The 25,244-nt window shown below is 47.6% G+C and overlaps 3 protein-coding genes across 6 annotated transcripts in view; 1 reads left to right on the top strand and 2 right to left on the bottom strand.

Annotated features, from left to right (window-relative positions):
* NASP (nuclear autoantigenic sperm protein) overlaps positions 1 to 1,657 on the top strand; it is a 30,923-nt gene extending 29,266 nt beyond the window's left edge. For both annotated transcript variants that reach the window (XM_056130923.1, XM_056130922.1), the window contains 2 exons: positions 514 to 642; positions 1,463 to 1,657. In XM_056130923.1, coding sequence (XP_055986898.1) covers positions 514 to 642; positions 1,463 to 1,543 — 210 coding nt within the window. In that variant the 3' untranslated portion in view covers positions 1,544 to 1,657. The remainder of the gene's footprint in view (positions 1 to 513; positions 643 to 1,462) is intronic.
* Positions 1,658 to 5,418: 3,761 nt separating this feature from the next.
* Positions 5,419 to 9,799, bottom strand: CCDC17 (coiled-coil domain containing 17). Its single transcript, XM_056130961.1, has 14 exons — positions 9,777 to 9,799; positions 8,568 to 8,789; positions 8,419 to 8,497; positions 8,109 to 8,214; positions 7,858 to 8,020; positions 7,645 to 7,728; positions 7,440 to 7,558; positions 7,097 to 7,213; positions 6,764 to 6,792; positions 6,588 to 6,685; positions 6,254 to 6,457; positions 5,971 to 6,181; positions 5,794 to 5,904; positions 5,419 to 5,568 (listed from the first exon to the last, which is right to left on the bottom strand). Exons 1-14 carry the CDS (start codon positions 9,797 to 9,799, stop codon positions 5,419 to 5,421), a joined length of 1,716 nt encoding a protein of 571 aa, XP_055986936.1.
* A 1,275-nt stretch (positions 9,800 to 11,074) lies between these two features.
* Positions 11,075 to 25,244, bottom strand: part of GPBP1L1 (GC-rich promoter binding protein 1 like 1) — a 53,732-nt gene continuing 39,562 nt past the window's right edge. For all 3 annotated transcript variants that reach the window (XM_056130920.1, XM_056130919.1, XM_056130918.1), the window contains exons 8-12: positions 18,530 to 18,670; positions 17,757 to 17,906; positions 14,596 to 14,720; positions 13,528 to 13,630; positions 11,075 to 11,937 (exon numbers count right to left, since the gene is read on the bottom strand). In XM_056130920.1, the coding sequence (XP_055986895.1) occupies positions 11,785 to 11,937; positions 13,528 to 13,630; positions 14,596 to 14,720; positions 17,757 to 17,906; positions 18,530 to 18,670 (672 nt within the window). In that variant the 3' untranslated portion in view covers positions 11,075 to 11,784. The remainder of the gene's footprint in view (positions 11,938 to 13,527; positions 13,631 to 14,595; positions 14,721 to 17,756; positions 17,907 to 18,529; positions 18,671 to 25,244) is intronic.

Consider the following 25,244-nt stretch of genomic DNA (forward strand, 5'->3'; position numbering starts at 1 on the left):
TGGTGCTCAGGGCTTATTCTCTGTGCATAGGCATCAGTCCTGGCAGGACTCGGGACCACATGACTTGCTGCATGCAAAGGTAGCAAGTACCTGCTCTCCTATTTTGGTACAATTGTGGCAACATTGTTCTTCAGCAGCAGACCCCCACGTCCTGCCTCTTCCCTCTGAAGGAAGAATCTTAACTTCTGTTTTGTTTCCTCACTCAGATATAGGGTTCATACTTGGAATGAGGTTATTTTCGTATTTCCCTGCCACCCATACGTCACCATTCCATTAGGCATGCTACACTGTTGTGTTGGCATAGACCAGCTCATTCTTCAGAGTACAGAGTACAGGTTACCTTCTGTGGTAAGGGAGGTACCCTGGGAGCGGAGCAGGAAAGGGGACAGGACATAGGAGAGAAGGGTGTTAGGTGTTTTTTGCTCTCTTCCTTTTAAAAACATGAGGCACGTTTATAAAATCTTCATGATTTAAAAAAACAAAACCAAAACTCTTCGTGATGTGTCTGTTTAGCGGAAACCAGAAGAAGAAAGCCCCAGGAAAGAGGATGCAAAGAAAGCCAAACAAGAGCCAGAGGTGAATGGAGGCGGTGGGGATACTGTTTCCAGTGGAAATGACGTTTTAGAAAACATGCAGGAAGAGGTGAGCAGATAAGAGCAAGTTTGTTCTCTTCATTCTCCCTTTTCAAGGCCCAGGGAAATAACTACTCCCATTGAGTGTTTTCCATCTTATTTGATTACTTAAATGCATCTTAAAACAATGATTGTTTAGGAATCTGCTACCTCTGGCAAATAGGATATGTTCTGTAGGTAATGAATATATTGACAGGTCACACCTTGTTCGCCCCTTACCCTTACTATGCTTGGAGAACGTGTGAGGTTAGGGATCAAAGGCATGTATGCATCAGATGCTCCTGGGCCAGAGACCCATTATTTGCATGCAGGAATTTGACCCTCGGCACTTCATGATCTGTGGAACACCCCTGAAGGTGGGCATCAAGCTGGAAATAGGCCCCACAAGTACAGTATAGCTTAAACCCCCACCCCCAAAAGGCTCCCGGGACCGGAGAGATGGTGCCACTTGGTAAGATACTTGCCTGGGTTTGATAGGCCCACCTGGGTTCGATTCCCAGCATTTCACTTAGTCCCCTGAGCATTGCCAGTTGTGATTTCCTGATTGCAGAGTCCAGAGTAACTGAGCAGATTCCTAAAGACAAAAAACCAAACCCACCTGCACCCCCTTCTCAGCCTCCTTCCAGCCAGTAAAAAAGTGCTCTGGCCCACCACTCTGATCTCCATTTAAGTGTCGACTCTGTGACCAATATTACCAAGCATTTTGGAAATGACCATGCACTGTTTTGATCGTGTGCACAGTTGGCAGGAACTCGTGTTTCACTCAGTTGCTTGGGACGGAATGACTCAAGAATGGTCACTTAGGCTGAGGCTCCCCGTTTCTCTTCCAGACCGAGAATCAGGCCGAAAGTCGGGCAGCAGTGGAGGGGACGGTGGAGACTGGAGCTACAGTTGAAAGCACTGCATGTTAAGAAAGGGAGCTTATAGCCTTCCTCCTGAGGGAAAGTGTTTTTGTATATAATGTATTTTTTCACTTTGGGGGAATTCTTTTTGTATAACTTCAATAAAGATTGTAAGCAAAGGTTGAGGCTTTGATTATTTTTATTCCTTAAGTGTTGCCTCTGGTTTTTCCATACTGACCAAAGGTATACCCATTCTTCCTCTTCCACCATCTGTACCGATCTGCGTTGGAAGTTCTTGTCCAGATTTCTGTGGAGACCGCGAAAGCCAGGTGGCTTTGGACACTCTGTCTTCCAATGGTGCTATGTTTTCCTGTTTAAAATACTTGGCTGAATTCGGCCATCTTGCAAACAAACCTTAAGCGTCTTCACTGTCTGGATGGGCGCCACAAAAGCAGTTCTCCGTGAAGATTTTGTTCCTTGGTGCTGATGTCATTTGGACTCTGACTGCTGGGCCTGGGTGGTATCTGTCCTTCTTAACCTGTTCAACTTGGGGTCGTTCTCAGTCCTAGAAAGAGGACTGGGGAACATGGGGAAATGAGACCCTGAGGAAAACCGGTGTCCACACAGTGGTAATTGGGGAACTGTCTGGACACTTCAGAAGTTGTTGGAAGACTGGTGGGGAGTGGGGTTGGCAAATAAGATACTTGTTATTTTATGTATAGAAAGGATAAAGTATCAGCCAACTCTTGAAATTGTTAATCACATCTGCCAAGTTTTGACTCGAATAAATATGCTTTAAAAAAAGTGGTCTGGACTTGATTTTGAACAATCGGTGGGTGTGTGAACACAAAGGGCAGCTCCCCACTCCAGGGAGGGCCAGGCTGGTTGGTCTTAGTAGCAGTTTATTACAAGGAAGAAATTCATGTCATGGAGGGCCCAGGATCTCTCAGGCACGTGCTCTCCAGGTACTCTCAGGCCTGCGTTCCCCATTCTCTCAGTTCTCTCAAACACGTGTTCCCCCAGAGAGCCCCGAAAATCTCCTTGTATAGATCATGGTACCTCTAAAGGGCGCAATACGGCTTTACATCTGTAGGCCAGTAATTTTGAAAAGTAGATACAATTTTGAAAATAAGATACAAAACCAAGCTACAAGCACTTGGATTTGCATCCCAAAGACCAGTCTGCTAGAGCTTGGAATCTACATCCCACAGACAAGTATCAGGCCTGGCTGAGATGTCTGTGAGAAAAAGGAAACTTGCCTCTTACAATATGCTGAAACTATTTACTGAAGGCAGTTTGAAGGGGAGAAATGTTCAGCCTCGTCCAAACTAATCAGGACACTCGGGAAAGCCACTTCTTTTTTTTTTTTTAATGTTCCACGACATTCTTTATTCAACTAAATTTGTTCAAGAATCCGTTACAATACATGAGGGTAATTTATAAGTTTCAGATACAGTATGACTGGCCTTCCAATGTCAATCCCAAATTCCTCCAACTACTGTTTCTTGGACCCCTCCTTCCCTTCTCTTCCCATCCTAATTTAATTTTCTTTTGTCAAAGTCTTTTGTTTATCCTGGGCACTACCTCTGTTCACTTGCTTTGCTTCTGTATATACCACCCATGAGAAAGATGGTCTGCCATTTGGGGAAAGCCACTTCTAGGGCAGATTCTCATTTAGCAGATCAACCCACCCTAGAACGGAATCCCCTGGGTGTTTCTCCTCTCCTTTTCCAACAAGCATATAAGCATTCATAATATAAATCGTGGACACAGTATGGACATAAATCATGTATCCACAGTATGGATATAAATTATGTATGTATGGACACAGTAAGAAATACTTGAAGCTTTTAAAATTGCTCTCCTAGGGCCATCTCGATCTCAGACTACAGTGCTCAGGCCAGATAGTCTTTCCCACCCCTAGCAGGGTCCTACTCTCGCTGTTACTTTTGGATCATGACAGCATTTGTCTATGATCAAACTCCTAACTTACAGTTAGGAATTGTGGTGCTTTGGTCTGGCACATCTCGATACCAGGGTAGCACATAGCTTATCTGCTTGCCCTGGTTCCATCCAGCCCCTCGTCGGGACCCTGTTTTTGGGGTGCTAGGAAGTGAGGGCAACTGAGGCTTAAGTTGAGAAAGCAGATGCCTGGGAGTGAATAATCAAGACCAATTAAATTCTAAGTTACAAAGCATAATATTGTCTTTATGTATACAAAAAGGACATTGCATTAAACTATTCAAAGGACATAAGGAGAGGCGAAAGGCAGTATTAACTTACAATATAAATTCAGTGTCCTAGAAGTTCTGACCTTACAAATTAACGATTCTGACTAGGTGAAAAGCTGATGAACTGGTTGGGGAAGAGAGCATAGAGAAGTGGTTACAGACAAAGGAATGGGAGTGATTCGGGAGCACTGCTAAGGGTGTAATCTGATAAACCCAAGCTCCTTGTATTCCAACAAGTGGGGTCTTGGACTTTCTAGTGCAGTGTTGTACAACCTCTTCCTGACTGGCTCCCTTCTGATCTTGTTTACATTCTGTGGCTTCTCTTCCTGCTGCTTGATACTAAAGGGGTAACAGTCTCATGATAGGATCTTTGGCAGTATGTTGGGGGCCACATGGACCCCAGTTGAAAACTGGCCTAGAGCATTTAAATGTGTGGTCTTAGGGTTTAGGATCTAAAGCCAATTTTGGCTTTCCCATCCAAAGGAACCGGAACTCACACCGAACCCTTGAGAAGTTGCTAACATACAAGGCTTTATTTGGGATGTGTTCAGATTTGAATTTAATTTCTAAACTGCCCAAAGTCAACCTGAGGATTCTGACACCCAAACACCAAAATGGCTGTTCTGTGTGTGCCCACCATACACGAGTGGAGGATGGTCCTTCCGAGCCAGCGGAGGAGCCTGGTGACCCCTAAATTCAAAAGAAAATAGAAGGTAAAATGGAGTTTTGCTGGGATGATTATAAGAACTCGTGACTAAAATGTTGATTCAAAGCTCTCAATGCTTTGCTCTTGGTTTTTGGGCCATATCCTGTGATGCCCAGGAATTAACTCTTGATTTTTGGGTCACATCCTGCAGTTTACTCTTGTCTGTAGGGACCGTATGGAGGGTCAGGGATTTAATCTGGGTGAGACACATACAAGGCAAGCACCTCTGCCCCTTGCCCTTGGTATGTTCTGTTCTTGTCAAATCCTACTAGTTCATCTATATATATTAAACATTAATACATTGAGTTTTAGTGCATTAACGTTTAATGTTCAATACATACTTCATAAATAGATTTAGCATAAATATGTAGTAAATAAATTTAATGTTTACTTATATAAGTATCTTAAATATTAACCTTTTATCTAGATGGGTGGTGGGCAGATATTGCCCCTAGCCTGCGGGGATATTGCATGTAGTTGCTTCTAGCTAGCCCTTTGGACCTTTGTTGGTCCATTCAGCACTTAGTCTTCAGCTCCTCTTTTACATAAACCAGCACCAGTCCTAATTTGGGAGGAGTGAAATTTATATACATCAAGCATATCGCAGGTAACTGAATGCTCATTTAATCCTCATGGCCACGTCGTTAAAGGACTGGAGAGAGAGTACAGGAGGCACTTGCCTTGCAAGAGGTAGATGTGGAGAGAGGACAGGGGGGTGGTAGGGCACTTTCCTTACAAGAGATGGACATGGATTTGGTCTTTGGCACCCCACAGGCCCCTTGAGCCCTGCCAGCAGTGATTGCTGACCATTGCTGGATGTGGCCCGGAAACACGAAAATTAGAAAAAAAGAACAATTGGTATTGAGGTAAGGTGGTAAAAGTATGGTTGGTGCTTATAATCGGCTCCTATTTCTTATATCAGGATCTGGAGCAGTAAACTCTAGGTCTGGTAAAAGTCTCTGTAGCCTACACACACTCACAAAAACTACTCACAATCGACAATCGTTTTAGGAATCCAGAGTTGGTGGGTCAAAACTTGCAGGGCTCCAATTTTCATCTCTGTCCTCTACTCTGCCTATGAGGGGTTCTGGAGGAGGGGGATCAACAAAGCCAGCTGCTGGAGCCAGGGAGTTGGTTTCCAGTGAAGAGCTGGACACCTGTGGACGGGCAAAAGGGAGATAGTGTAGAGGGTGACGGCATGTTGACTGGAATCTGGAGCTTCACCTTTGAGTTCCCTTAGGACAGTATCCACTAAATAAGGTGCATGAAGGTCACGAGTTAAAATCAGACATTTGGTAGTGATCAAGTATTCCACTGAACGAGGCTAATAACCATTCCAACTACATCTGTGGTGTCTAGCTCTAGTTGGGTTCCATCCTCACCAGAGGTGGGTACTGGTACTCCTGGGCACTTGCTGGATTGATCTCCGCCAGTGTCTGGACACTTGCATCTCTTGCATTGACCAGCCGCAGAAAAAGTTCAGTCTGCCCTACCTGGGGAGAGGTGAAACGGTTTTGCACCTACCTTTAAGGAGACCTAGTCCCACTATCCATACTCACCTGGGGAATTCCATTCAGCTGCCCAGGACTGAGGCTGCTGTCTCGAGGAAGGGCTCGAAGTGGAAGACGCCATCGACCACTTAACACCCTCTGACCCTCGTCAAATAGGTGTAGTGAGGCCCAGGCCTTTGGTTCTGGTGCCCTCGGCCATGATGACCCTTGCCAGGCCTGCAGCTCACAGATCAAGGACACTGATGGTGAGGGTGGCAATCTGCAACAACCAGATCTAAGTTGAATGGGGAACAAGCCTCAGTCGAGCAGGGGACCCGTTATTTCCACTGACCTGGGAATAGGCTGCCTGCTGGCAAGAATGGCACAATTGCCCATGGGCCCAGGAGCTGCAGGTGGGGGCAGGCAGAGGGCTGGGGGCAATGCTGTACTCCTTCCTGTATTCTGTCCATCTCGTGCCAAGCCAGTGCTTAACTGCACCCAAATCCAAGAAGTCTCAAGGCCCCGCAGGAAGTCATAGAAAATGACCAGACCAGTCCTGGGGAACAGAAGTCTCAGTGCAGATGTCGTTTCCCACCCACTCTGGGCTGGCCCCCAACCGCCCCGGTGTGTCTCCATAACCAGTAATGTGACCATATCAGTTCGTTAAAGGAAGCAGCAGGCCTCACCCGGGGTCATAAGGCGCAGGGCCCAGAACATCAGATGAGGGTAGGAGGAAGTAGGGATCCTGGCCCAGGTTCGTGGCCCTAGCTCCAGAAAGCAGTGGCTGTGGAGTAAGAGTTGACTCCTTAGCGTGGTCCCTCAACTGCACAGAACAGCCCTGCCCCAAGCCCGGGGTCCTCACAGCCTTTTCCTTGCCATCCAAGAGGGTCTCTGTAGAGGGTAGAAAGGGTGGCAGTGGGGGAGCTACTGATGGGGGAAGGAGTGGGGGATCTCCCCATCTTCTCAGGCGTGAGCTGGAAGCTGCCACTAGTCCACTCTCCCGGGATGCTGTGGGCAGAGGAAGCAGCAGGAATCAAGACAGGACATCCGGAGATGCTGGTGAACAGAGGCTACAGATGCGATCATTGTCCATGCGCTGTCCCCTCTGCCCCTGACCAGTCTTCTGCATTATTAACTCTGCCTCTTCCCCCGAGCCCAGCCTGCTGGGGACAAGGCTGGGTGGGTACTCACTAACCCCACAAGGACGGGCCGAGGCCCCTCTGCATCTGCAGAGCCAGGATTTCCGCCTCCAGACGCCGGTTTCCAGTTTCTACCGCCAGAAGCTCCCCAGATGCATCTCCTGCATGTTTTCCTGTGGTGAACAAGTTGGCCCTGTTGCCTCTGATCTGGTGACTGGCACTGGGCTCTGGCAGGCTCACCGTGGGCGCCTCAGCAGCCTGGGCAAGGCTGGTCTATCCACCGCCACACAGACCACCCAGGTTTGCCCCCTTGCGGCTCTGGCGATTTCGATTTGCTCCCTCATGCCCCTCTTCTGCCAGGACCAAGGCCACTGCTTCAAAGGGGCGCTTTCTGCTCACCCCTGCGGATCCGCGACCGCCGCTGCTCCAGGGCCGACGCCTCCGCTTGCATCTGCCACATCTGGCCCAGCAGGCCCGGGTCCCGACCCCCGCCGTGAAGATAAGCCTCCCGCAGAGCCCTGAGGAAGGAAGAAAGAGGCAGCTGCGACTTTGCAGGACTCACCTGCCCTTCCCACCCAGGCCCGACCTCGGCCCGGGGCCTCACCCTATCTCCGCAGCCAGAGTCCCCGCGTTGGCCTGCGGCCCCGGACGACAAAGTTCTCCCGCTCTTAAGGAGTTCAGTCGGATCCTGGAGCGCGGGCGGGACGCACCCGGGGGCCTTGGCTCCAGACCCCGACGGTGCTCTGCCCCTCTCGCCCTCACACCTGTCTTCCAGCAGCGTCCACACCCCACTCCACCCGCCCCGCTCGGCTCTCACCCGGCCTCCGAATGCAACTGCTTCATTTGCTCCTCCAACATTTCCAGTGCTCCCCGAGTTCTTTCGGCCTCTGCCCGCAGTACCCGCAGCTCCCGCTCCACGCTGAGTGGGCGAGCTGACCCGCCCTGCGACGAGGCTAACCCTTGCAGGCGCCTGCTCAGTTCTGAGGGGACACGGGGCTCGTGGGAATGTGGCCCAGCAGCCTCAAGTCCAAGGGCCAGAAGGGGTCCCTGTGTCTCGCATGCCCTTACCCTCGCTACGTCGCTGCAGAGCCGCGCCCTGTGCTTCGGTCTCTGCCACGCGTCTTGCGTGTGTCCCGTACAGCGCCCGCAAACGTTCATCAGGGCTTCCTGCAGCCTCGAATGTGGGACCCTGAGTGGGTGCCTTTGAAGGTTTCCAGGGTCTCTCTGAACCCCTGAGAACCTCAGTTACCCCAGGTCGCTCGTCCTGCAGATACAGCCGGAGCCTTTGTACCTGGAGATAAGTCACCACTCACCGGTGGGGTAACACACGACTTAGAAGTTGGGAGAATGTTCAACCCAGGGGACAAGCCAGGCATACCTCCTCTGTCAGCCTTATTAGAGCTCCTTTACTGGCCTCCTGGTCTGAAAGGCCCTGGGGTTCCTCTGACACAACCTGAGTCAGAGTATGGGGGGAAGAGGGGGGGTCGCCTGAGGATCAAGGTCGCCGGCACAGACCTATCTGTGGATTCGAAGGAGACCCTTACCGCACTGGGGGCTGTTTCTGTGACTTTTGAAGGCTGTGCTCCAAGCGTCACCTCCTGGGTCAGGCGGCCAATGCAGAAACGCTGAGTATGGGTGGCCAACAGGGCCCAGGAACGGAAAACCATGTCACAGGACCCACAAGGGAGGAGTCCTGATTCCCCGGAGGAAGCCCCGGGTTGGGTCTCCTTCCCTGACATCAGCCAAGACCTGCAGAAGACAAGACAGAAAGAAGGCCACGGGGAGGGGAGCGGACCAAAGAGCCGAGGCAGAGAGAGGCCAGGTTGTTTGGGTCTACGAGATCAAGTTTTTGTTTGGGGAGGAGCCACAGCTCCCTGGGCAGCGGCTACAGGTCTGGGCAGGTCTGCAGAACGCAGAGAAGGCTGGTCACCTTTGGGAGGAGCCCCTGTAAACATGTCACCAAATCTGTTCTTGCATGAGCACTGGTTGACATTATGCCAGTTTCTCTACCTAAAGGGGAAACGGACTGTGTCAGACTAGCTGGGCCATCTCACAGCACTGGCCACACAAGCCTGAATGGTGGTGTTTGCTCAAGGGACAGCATGCTCCATGTCAGTGTCATTCCAGGGAACATCTTGGGCTAGATCCTGTGGTCTTCAAGTAATTTCCAGCTCTGTATTTGTGGATACAGAAATCGGGAAGCACAGACTTCCCACAGCATGCGCCTGGTCTTTGAGCACTCTGGTCAATAGCTACAGCTTTTGAGAGGGAAGTGGGGGAACAGCACTGTGGGTTTGGCTGGCATTGTGTCAGTAGTAACACCTGGCACTGGAGCGACAGGCATTTGCCTTGTATACAACTGATCCACCGAGGTTTGATTCTTGGCACTGCATATGGTTCCCCGAGCCCTGCTAGGAGTGATCCCTGAGCACTGCCAAGCATGCCCTCCGCACCCCAAACCAAAGGATTCTAAATGCCTCAGAACTGAGAGTATACTAATCTTGACCTCAAGTAAGTAAACAAAATTTATCAATTAAAACAGTGGATGGGCCACAGAGGGTAAGGTGCTTACATTGTATGTGGCTGACCCATTATCTGACCCCTGCACTTCACACGCTCCCCAGGAACCACTGTGCGTAGCCTCCAACCGAAAAGTAAACGGAGGTGCTCAGGAAGGTGATCTGCGGTGCTGGAGATCAAACCTGGGCCAAGCACCTGCGAGGCGAATGCCATTACCTCATGTGCTGTCTCTGGCCCATTCGCAACCACAGCTTTCACTAAACCAGGTCGCATCAAGGCCAGAGGCCTCTCGCTTACTCCCTTTGTTTCTGCAGTGACTTACAGTTGCATGCTTATGTATTTTGTGGTTTCTTTTGGGCCATGCCGAGAGTTAGCTCAGGGATCATTCCCATTGGTAGTCAGGGCTTGTGGTTCTGGATATTGGATTTATATACTGATTTCTGCAACAAATCATGTGATCCAGGTGAGACATCTTCCCTGTCCTCCAGGTTGCTTTTTGGGGGTTGTGGTGATATGGCCCCCTTAGATCTTAGTGCTGGAGGTCACTTGTAGAGCTGGGGATCACGACTGGTTTTCATGCATTTGGGCCACATCTGGCTGTGCTCAGGGCTTAACTCCTTCTTCACAAAGGGTCACTCCTCATTGGGCTCAAGGGACCATACGGTGTGCTGGGAAATGAATATGGGTCAGCCGTGTACACGGCAAGCACTCTCAACAGAGTGTCAGATAAGGTCTCAGTTTTCCTGGTTTTTAAAATCTGAATAATGAAAAATAAAGTCACCATTTTGGAGGCATGAGCTAGCTTTTGGGGATACAACCAGCAGTAGGCAGGGCTAGTCCGGCTCTGTGCTCTATGGCAGCGCAGGGATGGAATGGGTTGGCCCCAAGAAGGTTCTCTGGCCTAACGAGTTACCTCTTCTTCAACTTCAGTATTGATTTTTTTAAACAAGCTATCCTTCAAACATGCAACCAGGCTTCTTGTTCCTCTATCTCCCAACACTCCTGGCTCTGCGTTCAGGAAACACTCCTGGAGGGACTCAGGGGAATCATATGGATGCTGGGAATCAAACCTGGGGTGGCCACGTACAAAAGCAGGTTCCTACCCACTGTACCGTCACTGGCCCTGGGCCATATTCGTGTATCCCCAGAGCCTTGACCAATGTCTGGGACACAAAAGCAAGGTAATTACTGAGTGACCTGTTCAGTGGTAACCCAGTCAGCATCAACTCAAACCCGCCATAAATGTTCTTATTTAGCAAGAAAACTAAGAAAAAGCACTTCATTAAGATAATGCGCATTGATAAATACACAAACAGTGAAAAGGTTTCAGGAAGGAAACTTGGGTTCTGATTTTATTACTGGTAATTTATTGCACAGGTTCTTCTGCATCGAAAAAGTATCTGCTAAAAGGAGAAACAGGTGTGTCTGAATTCAGACCACCCCTCACAGAGTATCCCCCCTCCCAGAATTCACTCATTTAATTTTAAAGAAAATATACTTCTTACACAAGACAATCCAAAACTGATGCAAAATATTTATTCCAAGTTAGTTATTTTATGCAGTAGTTTCCCCCCCTCAACAGGCCTGTGATAACCACTTCTTTTAAATCTGTAAATAATGTTATCAAAATAATCTTAATCTTTGAAATTTCACAAAAATTTATATTTTACAATCCACCCTGAATATCAAGGCTGCAAGAATAACAACATTTCTTATATCCAAATATTTTACAGCTGTACCCAAAAAGGGAAAATAAAACCACGTATGCCTGGTTAAGGGCTAATGTTACCCGAGCAGCCAAAAATAAAATATCCAAATTATTAGCATTAATTTAATACAATTATAACTTCAATAGTCACTTTGTCATTGACAATGATTGCTTGAGCACAGGGGTGTGTGCCCCAAGGGCTGGTAGTGGAAGCTGCTGCAGACCAGGACCCTCTGCATGGCAGCTCCCACCTGTGCACTGCCCCATCTATACTGTGTAAGTGTGTGCATTTAAAAATCTTTCCCACCACAAACTTCTATCAAGCAGAAAACAGGGAAAAAGAACAAAAGCTGAACGAGACAATTGCTCTTTGGGATATGATTACTTCCCTTGTGCATGAAATATAAACAAAGAACCTAGGAAAAGGCAAAGGCAAAGAATGATTTCCTTTGTACACTCTCCAAACACGTAAGCTGAGTTTCCTGGACCGGACTGAACTCCCAGCATTTGCATGCCCTACTTCCAGGCATCATCGTCTGATGTTTCACTGCTACTGGTTTCTGCGTCTGAGTCCTCAAACTCTGCTTTACAAGGGCTTCTCCAAGGGGAGAAGAGGCTGGAACTGCGGCTCTGCAAGAAGCCATTCTTTCCAAAGCCATTTCTTCTCAGCTGTGGATAAGATGGGAAAGGAAAAACAAAAAAAAACACCGTAGTAAATAACTGAGAAAGGCCTCAGGGAAAGGTTAGTCCTTAGTTAAATTCAAGGTAGACTGTAGAGAAGATCCCTTCTATGAGACTGAAGATTTCTCATAATAGTACCTTCCAAAATGTACAAATGAATCAATTATATATGTATTTTTTCACTTCTGGGAGGTCACTCCTGGCAGTGCTTGGCGGCTGCTACTGAAGGTGCCAGGAGGACTATGTGATGCCAGGGATGGAACCAGGTCTCCTACGTGGAAAGCAAATGCACTTGCCCTACGAGCTGTCTCCCTGATTATTAAGATCTTTTTAAAATGCAGGTTCTGATTCAATATGTCTCAGTAAGGTTTGAGATTCCCTATTTCTACCAGTAATTAAGTGATGAAAATCAGAAACAAAATTTTCAATAGCAAACCGTTTCTCTCCTCCTCATAAGTCTTTAGTCAACCTGTCTCTCATAGAACACTTAACTGTAATTTATGTTTTAAATCTATACTATCAAGCCACGAGTTCTATGAGGCTTGCTACTCAGGGAGCATGCGGTGTCAGGGATCAAAGCTTGGTCCCTCATATGCAAAGCATGACACTAATCCTCGGAATTAGCTCCCTGGCCCCAAGACTCACTTGTCTTCTTCACTGTTGTAAATCCTGGTCCATGTGTGCGTGCATGCATCTGTAAATTTTGGGGCCGTACCTGGGCGTGCTCTGGGCTTACTACTGGAATGGTGGTGGGGGCAACCATTACGTAGTGCATGGGATGAAAGCAGGGCCACCCATGTGCAAGGAATCATATGCTGTACTATTGCTCTAGCCCGTTTTTTTTGTGGCCACATCTGGCAGTGCTGGGGAGACCATGTAGTGTAATGCCAGGGATTAAATCCACATGAAAGCGTATGCTCCAGACTTTTAAGCGATCTTCCTGGTCACTTTTTTTTATTGGGGGGGGGCAGGAGAGGAATTTTTTGCGTCACACCGGTGATACTCAGGGGCTACTCCTGGCTCTGTGTTCAGGAATTACTCCTGGCTGTAGTTGGGGGATCAAAGGTGATGCCAGGGATTGAACCCGGGTTGGCCATGTGCAAGGCGAACGGCCTGCCCGCTGTACTATCTGCTGCTCTGGGCCCAGTTTCTGCTGCACTGGTTATCTCCATATGTGAGAGAGATCATTATGTGTCTTCTTTTCCTAACTTCACTCTGCAGAGCCATCCACATAGCAGCAAATTGTTTGGTTTCGTCTTATAGCCAAGTGCAACTTTCGATTTTTTCTTTCAAGGTTCTTTTCTTTTGCTTTTTGGGTCACACCGGTGATGCACAGGGGTTACTCCTGGTTCATGAACTCGGGAGTTACTCCTGGCGGTGCTCGGGGGACCATATGGGATGCTGGGAATCGAACCTGGGTTGGCTGAGTGCAAGGCAAACGCCCTACCTGCTGTGCTATCGCTCCAGCCCCTCAAGGTTCTTTTCTCACATGCCACTGTGACTCCCCGAAAGCAAAGACCGCCCTGACTCCTTTCTCCCTTAGTCATTAACCAGCCTCCAGAAAGGTGCACATGGTACCTGCTCTGTCTTCATGTGGAACTCTTTGAGTTCATCCTCTGTGAGAGGAAGGCAATTCTCATCATTTTCAGGATATTCTTGCCAACCCATTGCTTTCAGCAACCTGGTGGAGATAGGACAGAACATATGACAACGTTCTCTCTGTTTTTTGGTGATGCGTGGGGGAGTATGTGGTGCCAGGGATCGAACTTGGGATGATCACATACAAGGCAAGCACTAAAACACTGGTACTATCTCTGACCCAGACAGTGGTTTTCTGTTGTTGCTTTTGGGCCACACCCGGCGATTCTCAGGGACTACTCCTAACTGCACAAAGAGTTACTCTTGGCAGTGCTTGGAGATCATACGGGATGCTGGGGATCCAGACTAGGTCCGTTTCATGCAAGGCAAAAGCCCTACCGGCTGTGCTATTACTCTTGCCCCAGTAACCTTTTTTCTTTTCTTTTCGGAACGTACCCAGTGGTGCTCATGGGCACCTTGCCCGTTAACTACTCACGATTTGCTTCCATGGGTATTCAGAGACCAGGCGGTGCAGGGACTTAACCTGGGCCTCCAGCATATAAAGCATGTTACCTGGCCAGTCCTTACATGGAGTCCTATCATGCCTTCTATTTCTATGAGAGATTCATACAATCTCTAAACTATATCAGGAAATAGGATTCCCTCTAAAATGAGGCCATAAAGTGAATGTGAAGCTAAAATATATGAAAGCCTTGGAAAGAAAAATGTGAAAAAACAAAATACAAAAACAGGACTAGTGTCCGATGCTCACTGGGCAACAGAGAAAAGTTGTGATACTTTTCTTTTTTGTGTCTGGACCACACATGGCGATGTTCAGGGCTTACTCCTGGCTCTTCACTCAGGAATTACTTTTGGTGGTTATTAGGGACTACAAAGGAATGCCAAGGATGGAACCTGGATTGACCTCGAACAAGGCAAGAGGTAGGACCCATTGCACTACCGCCCAGCCCCTAAAGGTTAGGGGACTTTTAAATTAGATTTAATCTGAGATGACTCTGTAAGTCTGTTCAGGCTCCACACAGAGCACGTCTATGACGTGATCCTCACCGATGTTCTGCTTCCAGAGAGTGTGAGAGGACCTCCCTTTCTTCTTCCACAGGGTGAGCAAGACCATTCTGATGACAGCCTTCCTCTCCGTTTTCCTTTGGTTCAAGTGTGCTGCTGTCCTCCAGCTGCAGTAAGAAAGGAAGGACAATATAATGAATTTAAAAGAATTCTGTGGCAAGATAATACATTCATAAGACTACAGCACTGCAGGGTAGCACTGTGCTCCCGATGTTCACTGATCTGCTTGAGTGGGCACCAGTAAGGTCTCCATTGTGAGGCTTGTTGTTACTGTTTTTGGCATATCGAATACACCACGGGGAGCCCGACAGGCTCTGCTGTGCGGGCGGGATACACTTGGTAGCTTGCCGGGCTCTCTGAGAGGGGCGGAGGAATCGAACTCCGGTCAGCTGCGTGCAAGGCAAATGCCCTACCTGCTGTGCTGCTGCTCCAGCCCAACTGAACTAAGATACACAAATCAGAGTATTCTGGAGAAGATAACCTCAGCCTTAAGTCTTTCCCCAGTTAAAGACACGGACCTGCTCGCTTTGCTGAGATATCCAAAGGCTACCCAATTACCCAAATTACCCATGAAATCCACAGACTACCCAACAGACAAAGGCTTAGAAATAACAATTCTCTGTTCTTCCTTCAACCAATATGGACTAAGAAATGTTCAGTTTTTGAAAGTTCATTTTCCTGGACTCCAGTTAGGAATGACATTTTCACAGCCAAATATGAAGCCGCTGAGCAGAGTGTGACTATAATGCATTATTGTTATAGGGCTGAAGCGATAGATAGCACAGAGGGTAGGGCGTTTGCCTTGCACATGGTCGACCCAAGTTTCCAGCATCCCATATTGTCCTCTGAACACCGCCAGGAGTAATTCCTGAGTGCATGAGCCAGGAGTAACCCCTGTGCGACGCCGGTGTGAACTCCCCCCCAAATAAGCATTGATTATTATCACTGTCACTGTCCTCCCGTTGTTCATCGACTTGTTCGAGTGGGCCCAGTAACGTCTCCATTGTGACGATTGTTACTGTGTTTGGCATATCGAATACGTCACGGGGAGCTTGCCAGGCTCTCTGAGAGTGGCAAAGGAATCGAACTCGGGTTGGCCATACTGGCCGCTTGCAAGGCAAACGCCCTATCCGCTGTGCTATCACTCTAACCCATTATTAATATAATTATTTTTTAAACAGAGGGGCTATAGTTGGTTCCTTTTCAGGTTTCTGGTACGAACCTTCTTTAAATGTGGACAAAATGCCCAGGGTGTGTAACTATACTTGGTTCAAGCAACCAAAGGTTAACTTTTTTTTTTAAGGTTAATTTTCTTATAATATCAATAATCTATTACCTTTATTGCAGGATACAAAAAAACATTTTTGGGGGTTTGTAATGCTCAGGGGCTATTCTTGGCTCTTGTGCATTGATGGTGCGTTGGTGGTGTTTGGGGAAACCACTGGACCATAGTCGCCTACATTAAAGGGAAGAGACTGAACCCCTGGTACTGTCTCACCAGCCTCAGATTTCACTTTATAATTTTTTTACTGAATTGCTGTGAGATACAGTTACAAAGCTTTCATGCTTGAGTTTCAGTCATACAATGATTGAATACCCATTCACCCATCAGTGTACCTTTTCCACCACCAATGTCCCCAGTATCTCTCCCACCCTGCCCAGATTTTATTTACAATGAAAGATAACCACAACTGACAACATTTATATAATTATCAACTTATAGCCCAGAGCAATTCTAGGCTCAATGGCACTGCTGCCCTTGCTTAAACAAGTGTTAAAAGCAAGGGGGTGGGGGGTAAGGGGTGGGAGGTGGGGGTGGGGAGGAATGATGGGCTAAAGATGGAGGGACCCAGGCACTCTGGGCTGGGCATGGTAGAGCAGCACTGTACATACGAACAACTACAGACTCTACTGTTAAAACAAAAACACGGGGCTCAAGTGATAGTACAGTGGGTAGGGCGTTTGCCTTGCACGTGGCCGACCTGGGTTCGATTCCCAGCATCCCATATGGTCCCCCGAGCACCGCCAGGAGTGATTCCTGAGTGCAGAGTCAGGAGTAACCCCTGTACATCGACGGGTGTAACCCAAAAAGCAAAAAAAAAAAAAAAAAAAAAAAAAAAAAAAAAAAAAAAAAAAAAAAAAACTAAAACTAAAACAAAAACCCAAAAACAAAACAACAACAACAAAAAACCTTAAATTGAAATCTGCTGAACAAAGAAAAGACACTCGTTTTTATCATGTTATTGTTCCTTGAGAGAAATCTTTGTATACTTAAAAAATATGCCATGTCTTCTCCCTAAAGAAGAAAAAAAAATCAGTAGGGGATCAGTAGGTAGGGAACTTGCCGTGCAAGTGGTTTGATGCAGGTTCAATCTGCAGCACTGCTTCTGGACACCAGCACTGCCAGGAGGGATCCTTGAGCACAGAGCCAGGAGTAAGCCCTTAGCACTGCAGTCTGTGGCCCAAAATTTCAGAAGGAAAAAAAAAAAAGACAAGAAAAGGACAGGGCTCCGACAGCCAAAGACCTCCTGAACCAGCCACCACTGTGCTGAGGCCACTCTCCACACGCATGAAGGTACTGGCAGAGGAACAAAGGCACATGGGTCCCGGGGCTGAGATCTCCAAGCCTGCTCGGATCAGGGCTGAGCATCCTCCACCCAGATCCTCCACCTTCCAGTAGGTGGGGGTCAGACCCACCAACTGGCCCCCAGGCGCCGTGTAAGTGTAATCCCATCAACGGCCAAGACTCAGAGACTATAAAACCCAGCTCCTGGAAGCAAATGCAGCCGCGCGACATTTTTTTTTATCTCATTCCTCCTTTGGAAAAACTGGCAGGCTACCGAATGTAACCTGCCCACATGGCAGAGTCTGGCAAACTCCCCGTGGCGTACCCAATATGCCAAATACCAGTAACAATGATGGGTCTCATTCTCCTAACTCTGAAAGAGCCTTGAATATGGCACTTTGTAAAAAATCTCAGGGCTAGGACGAAGGAGACGTTACTGGGGCCTGCTCGAGGCAATCGACGAACAAAGGATGGTTGTGATCGTGAAGAAAAGGAAAAAGAAAAAAAAAAGAAAAAACCCTCATAGGAAAAGCACTACTTTGCCTCCAGAAAGCCCGTACACTCTTATATCCTCTACCTTGTCACAGTCTCTGTTCTCTGAGAAGTCTCCATTCCGGTCATCCTTCAGAGTCTTCAGGAACTCACTTTTCCTGTCAGAAGTTCGGCGGGTCAACTTGGTCAGGCGAGAGGAGCTAATCTCAATGGGAGGAGTGGTGCTGGATGGACTCTAGGCAAATACGACACATGAGTAGACACAGACAAATACTAACGATTCAGAGCAAGAACCGGGATTCTCCGGGTCATCTCTGTATGGTCACTTCCAGAATCTCCTAGCTTACTTACTGTTCTGCCTTTTACCAAGAACAATTCATTCTTTTCTCTTAACAGACTTAAGCTTTACAGCTTTTATTTTATTTATTTTTGCTTTTTGGGTCACACCCAGCGATGCACAGGGGTTACTCCTGGCTCTGCACTCAGGAGTTACTCCTGGCGGTGCTCAGAGGACCCTATGGGATGCTGGGAATCGAACCTGGGTCGGCTGCGTGCAAGGCAAACGCCCTACCCGCTGTGCTATCTCTCCAGCCCCAGCTTTACAGCTTTTAAAATACTGGTTTATACAGTTTTACAGTTTATACAGTATACACATTGATTTTTCTATAGACACTAGAAGGTGAGTCTAATACAGGCCAAGCAGCTGTCCCTCCTTGCTACTACCCACTTTTGAATGCTAATGGTAAATCAGAAAAGAACTTTGGATGAAGGTCAACTACGAAGGAAATGGAGTTATAGCTCTGCATGTCTTTAAGTCTAGTTAAAGCAGCTCCTAAGTTCAGCCTTATCCTTACTTACCTCTTTGGGAGAGCTCAGAATTGAGCCACTAGCCAGTACTACTGGTTTGGTAACAGAGACTGGACTGGTAAATGCAGATTCCCGACCGGAGGAAAGGGATCCTGACTTGTGTTCCATTCTGTTAGCTTTCCACGCACTGGGCTACATGGGAAAAATGAAAAGGGGGGAAATCATTCATTCAAATGGGAATTCAGCTCGTAAGCGCTTCTTTATGGGAAGGGTTTAAGGAAGGGAGTCTGTGTGGTTTTTCAAGCAGCACTCAAGGGTCAAGGGGCCAATCACAGTGGTATTTAGCCAAAGGGCCAGACGGCTCAGTGCTGGAACCTGAAGACGCAGTGCTGCTGGAGCCGACTAGGGTAAATCTGGCAGCATTTCAGGGGCCACACAATGTTGGGTATGAGACTAGGGGACCCGGGCTGGAGCGATACCACAGCGGGTAGGGCATCTGCCTTGCACGCGGTTGAACCAGGTTCGATTCCCAGCATCCTGTGTGGTCCCCCGAGCACTGCCAGGAGTAATTCCTGAGCGCATGAGCAGTAGTAACCCCTGTGCATTATCGGGTGTGACCCAAAAAGAAAAAAACAAAAACAACTAGGGGACCCATGCATGAAAAGCATGCACCCTTGACCCTGGTTCTATCTCCCTGGCAACGGTTCCATTTCTTCTTTATAAAAATCACGACTGCAATGTTCAGTGAATGCCCAAGATCTGTGCTTGAGGGACCATGAGATGTCAGAATTTGAACCGGAGTCTCATGCATTCAAAGCACCTGCTCCAGTACACTGAACTGTCTCTCCTGCCCCAACTCGGTTTTTTTTTTTCCCCCTTTTCGGTTTTGGTTGTTTTAAAATAAGAATAAAGGCTTGCCCTCTCAAGCCCATGTTCTCTCTGGACCATGTATCCTTTTTTTTTTTCCTTTTTGGGTCACACCCAGCAATGTTCAGGGGTTACTCCTGGATCATGCGCTCAGTAATTCCTTCTGGCAGTGCTTGGGAGACCATATGGGAGGCTGGGAATGTATGATCTGAACCACAGCAGCATGCTAGGCAAGTCTCTCCCAGTCCGTCTTTTCCCTCCACCCCCACCCCGAGAACTGGGGATCAAACCCAGGGCTTCATATATGCAAGTCAAATACTCAACCACGAAGCAAAATCCTCAGGCTCTGTTTAAATCTTACCCCAAGCAGGTTTAATTAATATGTCAACATTTTACAGAGAATGACACTGAGGACAATGAAGATCTAAAAATAAGGATACTTGTGGTATGTGATCAAACAGGAGGTTGATGGTTAAATGGTTACATGAAGCTTCCAAAATGGAAAGAAATGCTTTACTAACACTAGTGAAAACCATCTTCTGTGGGAAGGAACTCTCAGAACTGTGCTTTCTGTGCCATTAATAAATCTAGTGGAAATCTTGGGGCCCCTCTCCTAACTCCTGTTCAGCATGAAGGAACTTATCCAGGGGAGGACTGGCAGCTTGACTTCATGCAAATGATCAAATGCTCAAATATTCAAGGTATAAATATCTATTAGTTCTTACTGATAGCTCAGTGGATGAGTAGCTTTTCCAATTGAGAAGTGGCTTGCTGCTTCAATGTCCATTAAAAAATCTGGGGGGCTGGAGTGATAGCACAGCGGGGAGGGCGTCTGCCTTGCACGTGGCTCAACGCAGGTTCGATTCCCAGCATCCCATATGGTCCCCCAAGCACAGCCAGGAATAATTCCTGAGTGCATAAACCAGGAGTAACCCCTGTGCATCGCTGGGTGTGACCCAAAAAGAAAAAAGAAATTCTGGACATAGGAAGTCATTTTCTATCAACCAAACCTATGAGTTAAGTTAATCCTTTCCATTATTTTTTGTGATAGAAATGGGTAGGCACTATGTTGTTTTGGTTTCTGTTAACTCTTATGCTTTCTAAGACAGCAAACCACATCCTTACTGGATCAGAAAGGACCTTCTCCAGGGTTTAATCAATTCAAAGTGATATCACTCAGTCTAACTGATCTGATCTTTTCTTTCAGATAACTTCAGGAACCCAACCAATTCATTGCCTGGGGCACACTAAAACTAAAGTAGCATGATATTTCACCCCTTGTGCAGGCAGGGTGAGCGCCCCGTTGTCAGCATGAAGCAGCTCCGTAAGACTGGACCTTCAACCATTCTCCCTTAAAGATTTAAGGGGGGACAATCTCTCGAGGAGAATATGATGTACGCAGGTAGACAGGGAGGCCCTCGGCAATAAAACTTAGGTCAACAGAACTTCTGGGAGGAAAATCCTAAAACTGATCCGTCTGGGGATACAGAAAACAGACTTTGTAAGACCTTCAGCTGACCCTGACGTGGGACCCCTCCCCATGAAGTTCCTCAAAGCCTCAGACCTCTCCCTTATTCTGATGAAAATGTGATCCAGCCCCCAAGAAGACTCCAGAACTCCAGAAGAGCCTACAAAAGACACCTTGAGCAAAGGAAGGGCGCACATATGCTGCCCGAGCCCATGTGTTGCTTGCGCCCTCGAGACCGAGCACATGTATCGCCCGCATCTCCCCTCGAGATGTGTACTTTTATGGTTTCCTATCTAACACTTTTGCACAGACTAGCAAGCTCCCCGTGGCGTATTCGATATGCCAAAAACAGTAACTATAACAGGTCTCATCCCCCTGACCCTGAAAGAGCCTCCAATGGTTGGGAAAGACGAGTAAGGAGAGGCTGCTAAAATCTCAGGGCTGGGACGAATAGAGACGTTACTGGCTCCTGCTCGAGTCAATCGATGAACAATGGGATGACAGTGATACAGTGATCTCCAAACAGAACATGCAAGTAGAAAAACCCCAACGAACATAGATTTTCTCATACCAATGAAAATCTAAAGATGAATGCTTGGGGCTGGAGCAATAGCACAGCAGGTAGGGCGTTTGCCTTGCACGCGGCCGACCTGGGTTCGATTCCCAGCATCCCTGAGTATCGCCAGGGGTGATTCCTGAGTGCAGAGCCAGGTGTGACCCAAAAAGAAAAAAAAAAAAAAAAGGATGGATGCTTAAATGTTCAATTAACTAGCCAAGACTTTAAGTTGCCTAATAGTTTCTCCAGTTTGTAGAGGATCAAGAGACGGCTTCCCCCTCACTGTTTTTTAGACACTGTGACCTATAATAGTGTTAATAATTTTTCAGAAATGCAATGTTGATAAACTACACCTGCCATCAGCTGTACTGAAATGTTACTCCATCTCAAAAATATTTTATTTTGGGGTTATACTTGGCAATGCTCAGGGGTACTCCTGGCTCTGCACTCAGAAGTCACTCCTGGCAGTATCAGATGCCCCGTATCAAACCAACATCAGCTCAAGCAAGGCAAGTGCCTTACCTGCCATATTTCTCTCCAGACCCTTAGAAATACTTTTGTTTCTATCACAGTAGTTAAAGGCTTGCCAGACAGTTTTATATGCAACGGTCCTGTCTGACTCCAAATTAATCCTAATTTTCAGTTAACTCAAATCTTAATTTTCAGCTATGATATATAGTGTTATTACCCAGTATATGACTTACTGGATTTGACCAGCCACCTGCAGGTTGGGTCCATGCAAGGCAAGTGCCCTCCCCTCTGTGCTCTCTCTCCGGCCCAGCGCCCCAGCCCTGACAGCTGTGCCTATTGCCCTCAACTCCTGAGCATTACCCTGGGTTGGGGAATATCTATATAACAAAATGTCTAGGTTATTAGAGAAATTATGTATGTAGATTCTAAATGAACTAAAGAATTACCATAAATTTTTTTGTGCCACACCTGGAAGTTCTCAGGGCTTATTTCTGGCTCAGCACTCAGGAATCACTCCTGGTGGGGTCCGGGGGACCACATGGGATGCTAGGAATTGAACACACAGTTGGCTGTGTGCAAGGCAAACCCTACCTACTGCACTATCACTCTTGCCCCAACCATAATTCTCACTGTGAATTAACAATTACTTCTTCCATCTACCTTTAATATCCTAATCTAATAAAGTTCTTTTAGCTAACAACCATGGTAGGCAGCCTTATGGATGGGGGGGGGGGTGGGGCAGGCCATCAGGAAACTTACTGGTGCTGGGGATCAAACCCGGGTTGCATGGAAAGCAATTGTCCTAATTGCTGTGCTGCCACTCTGGCCCCAAACTCTATGCTCTTAAGGAATGAAACAAACACAAAGTGTGCTGTTATTTTATAACAGTTACATTCGGTTTTTTGGTTTGTTTTTTCTTTTTGGGTCACACCCGGGGAAGCACAGGGGTTACTTCTGGCTCATGCACTCAGGAATTACTCCTGGTGGTGCTTGGGGAACTATATGGAAAGCCTGGAATCAACACCCGGGTTGGCTGCATGCAAGGCAAACTGCTGTGCTGTCGCTCCAGTCCCTAACAGTTACATTTGTGAGCACCTAACTGTATGCAGTTTTAAGTATTTAGTACCATTTATCTGCCACTGGATAACTCAAAGGACCGGGTACACGTGTAGGCCTACCAGAACACTACCAGAAGAGACCCAGAGCACTAACCTTGGAGTAGCTTCCAATCCAACTCCCCCCCCCCCCAGTTTCATTTACCTGCATCCCAATCCCATCTGGTCCCCCAAACACCCCCAGGAATAATTCCTGAGTGCAGAGCCAGGAATAATGAGAGAAAGAGAGAGGAGAGGAGAGGGGAGGGGAGGGGGAGGGAGGGGAGGGGAGGGGAGAGGAGAGGGAGAAGGGAGGAGAGGGAGAAGAGAGAGGTAGAGAAGGAGAGAGAGAGAGAGAGAGAGAGAGAGGAGAGAGAAGAGAGAGAAACACTAGGACAAGCAGGGAGGGGAGAAGTGCCTGCTCTAGAGCCAGGCTGAAGAGCAGAAAGGAAATTGGGGACACAGGTGGAGGAACACGGACACTGGTCAAGGGACTGGTACACTGCACGCCTGGAATTTAGTAAGTTGATAACTCTGTAATTCATGATTTAAAAATCACAAAGGGGAAGGAAATACCCTTAAAAGACAGCTACTTTTGGGGCTGGAGCAATAGCACAGCGGGTAGGGCATCTGCCTTACACGCAGCCGACCCAGGTTCGATCCCCGGCATCCCATAGGGTCCCCGGAGCACCGTCAGGGGTAATTCCTGAGCGAAGAGCCAGGAGGAACCCCTGCGCATCGCTGGGTGTGACCCAAAAAGCAAAAAAAAAAAAAAAAAGAGATAGCTACTTTTGGCCCAACTATTCCTCTCTTGAGGAGGTCACACCCTTTGTTGCCCCACTGAAGAGGGTCAGGGGACCTGGACATGGTGGTCCTAAAGAAACGAGCAGCAGTCCAAGGGGAGCTCCAAGGCAATGTTTATTTCCTCAGTTATTAACTTTATACCCTTACTTTTCCTTCTCCCACTGGCCGCCCAATTTCAGTGATTTATTAATAGCAGTAACTGTTTCTGCGGGGCGTCTCAGCACAGCTGCAGCTTGGCGCCATCAGCGTTTTTGTGCTTTGGGCAGAGCCAAGGTCGAGATAAGCTGTCTTGGAGGTATGTGGGATTCCTGAGAACATTCCTCCTTGGCCTTCAAGGCTGGAGCTTTCTCAGGGCTAGAGTTTTCCTACAGCTGTAGGTCATGCAGTATCATGCACTCATGTAATCCCACATACTTTTGGGGGCCAGATACAGTACAATGGGTAAGGCAATTGCCTTGCCAATGGCCAACAAACACAACAAGTTCAAGCCCTGGCATCCCAACTGGCCCCCTGAACACCACCGGAAGTGATCCCTGAGCAGAGCCAGAAGTAACTGCTGAACATCGCCTGGTATGAAATACCCCTCCCTCCCCCCAAAAAGATAGCCATTTTCATACTATAGATAATAAAATGGAGACTTAGACCTTAATGGCATCACGTTCTTTGAAGATTACTTACGCGGCTTGGCCATTTCTCCAAATTTAGAGTGTCAGAGAACAGCCCTAGGTCATAACTGAAAGAAGATGCAAAGCAAAATCTGTCTATTCCAAACCTCTGCAACTGATTTCCATAATACACTGCTAATTTTTTTTTGTTTTTTGCTTTTTGGATAGCACAGCAGTAGGGCATTTGCCTAGCGTGCAGCCAGCCCGGCCGAGCCGGGTTTGATTCCTCCACCCCTCTCGGAGAGCCCGGCAAGCTACGAGAGTATCTCGCCCACACGGCAAAGCCTGGCAAGCTCCCCGTGATGTATTTGATATGCCAAACACAGTAACAACAAGTCCAAAATGGAGACGTTACTGGGCCCGCTCGAGCAAACTGATGAACAACGGGAGGACAGGACAGTGGACCGTGTGCTTTTTGGGTCACACCCGGAGATGCACAGGGATTACTCCTGGCTTATGCACTCAGGAATTACTCCTGGCAGTGCTCAGGGGACCATATGGGATACTGGGAATCGAACTCGTGTCTGCCGTGTGCAAGGCAAACGCCCTACCCACTGTGCTGTTGCTCCAGCTCCTACATTGTTACTTTTTATTTTTCAAAAATATTTATGTCAAGAGACATACAGGGGTGAGGCATGTGGTGGATCCTGGTTAAGTACCCAGAACCACACGATGCCCGAGCACAGGACCAGGTGTAACCCAACTTTTCTCTACTGACAAAATAGTAACTGCTCTCCTGACTCATTTTTCTTCTACAAGAGAAGAGTCATTATCTTAAAACTTTTTCAAAGACAACTTCAATGATCACCATTTTACTTCCACTGATTTCTTCTTGGCCTGT

The sequence above is a fragment of the Sorex fumeus genome, unplaced genomic scaffold (genome assembly GCF_029834395.1).
Source record: "Sorex fumeus unplaced genomic scaffold, SorFum_2.1 ptg000082l, whole genome shotgun sequence".
Classification (NCBI taxonomy): domain Eukaryota; kingdom Metazoa; phylum Chordata; class Mammalia; order Eulipotyphla; family Soricidae; genus Sorex; species Sorex fumeus.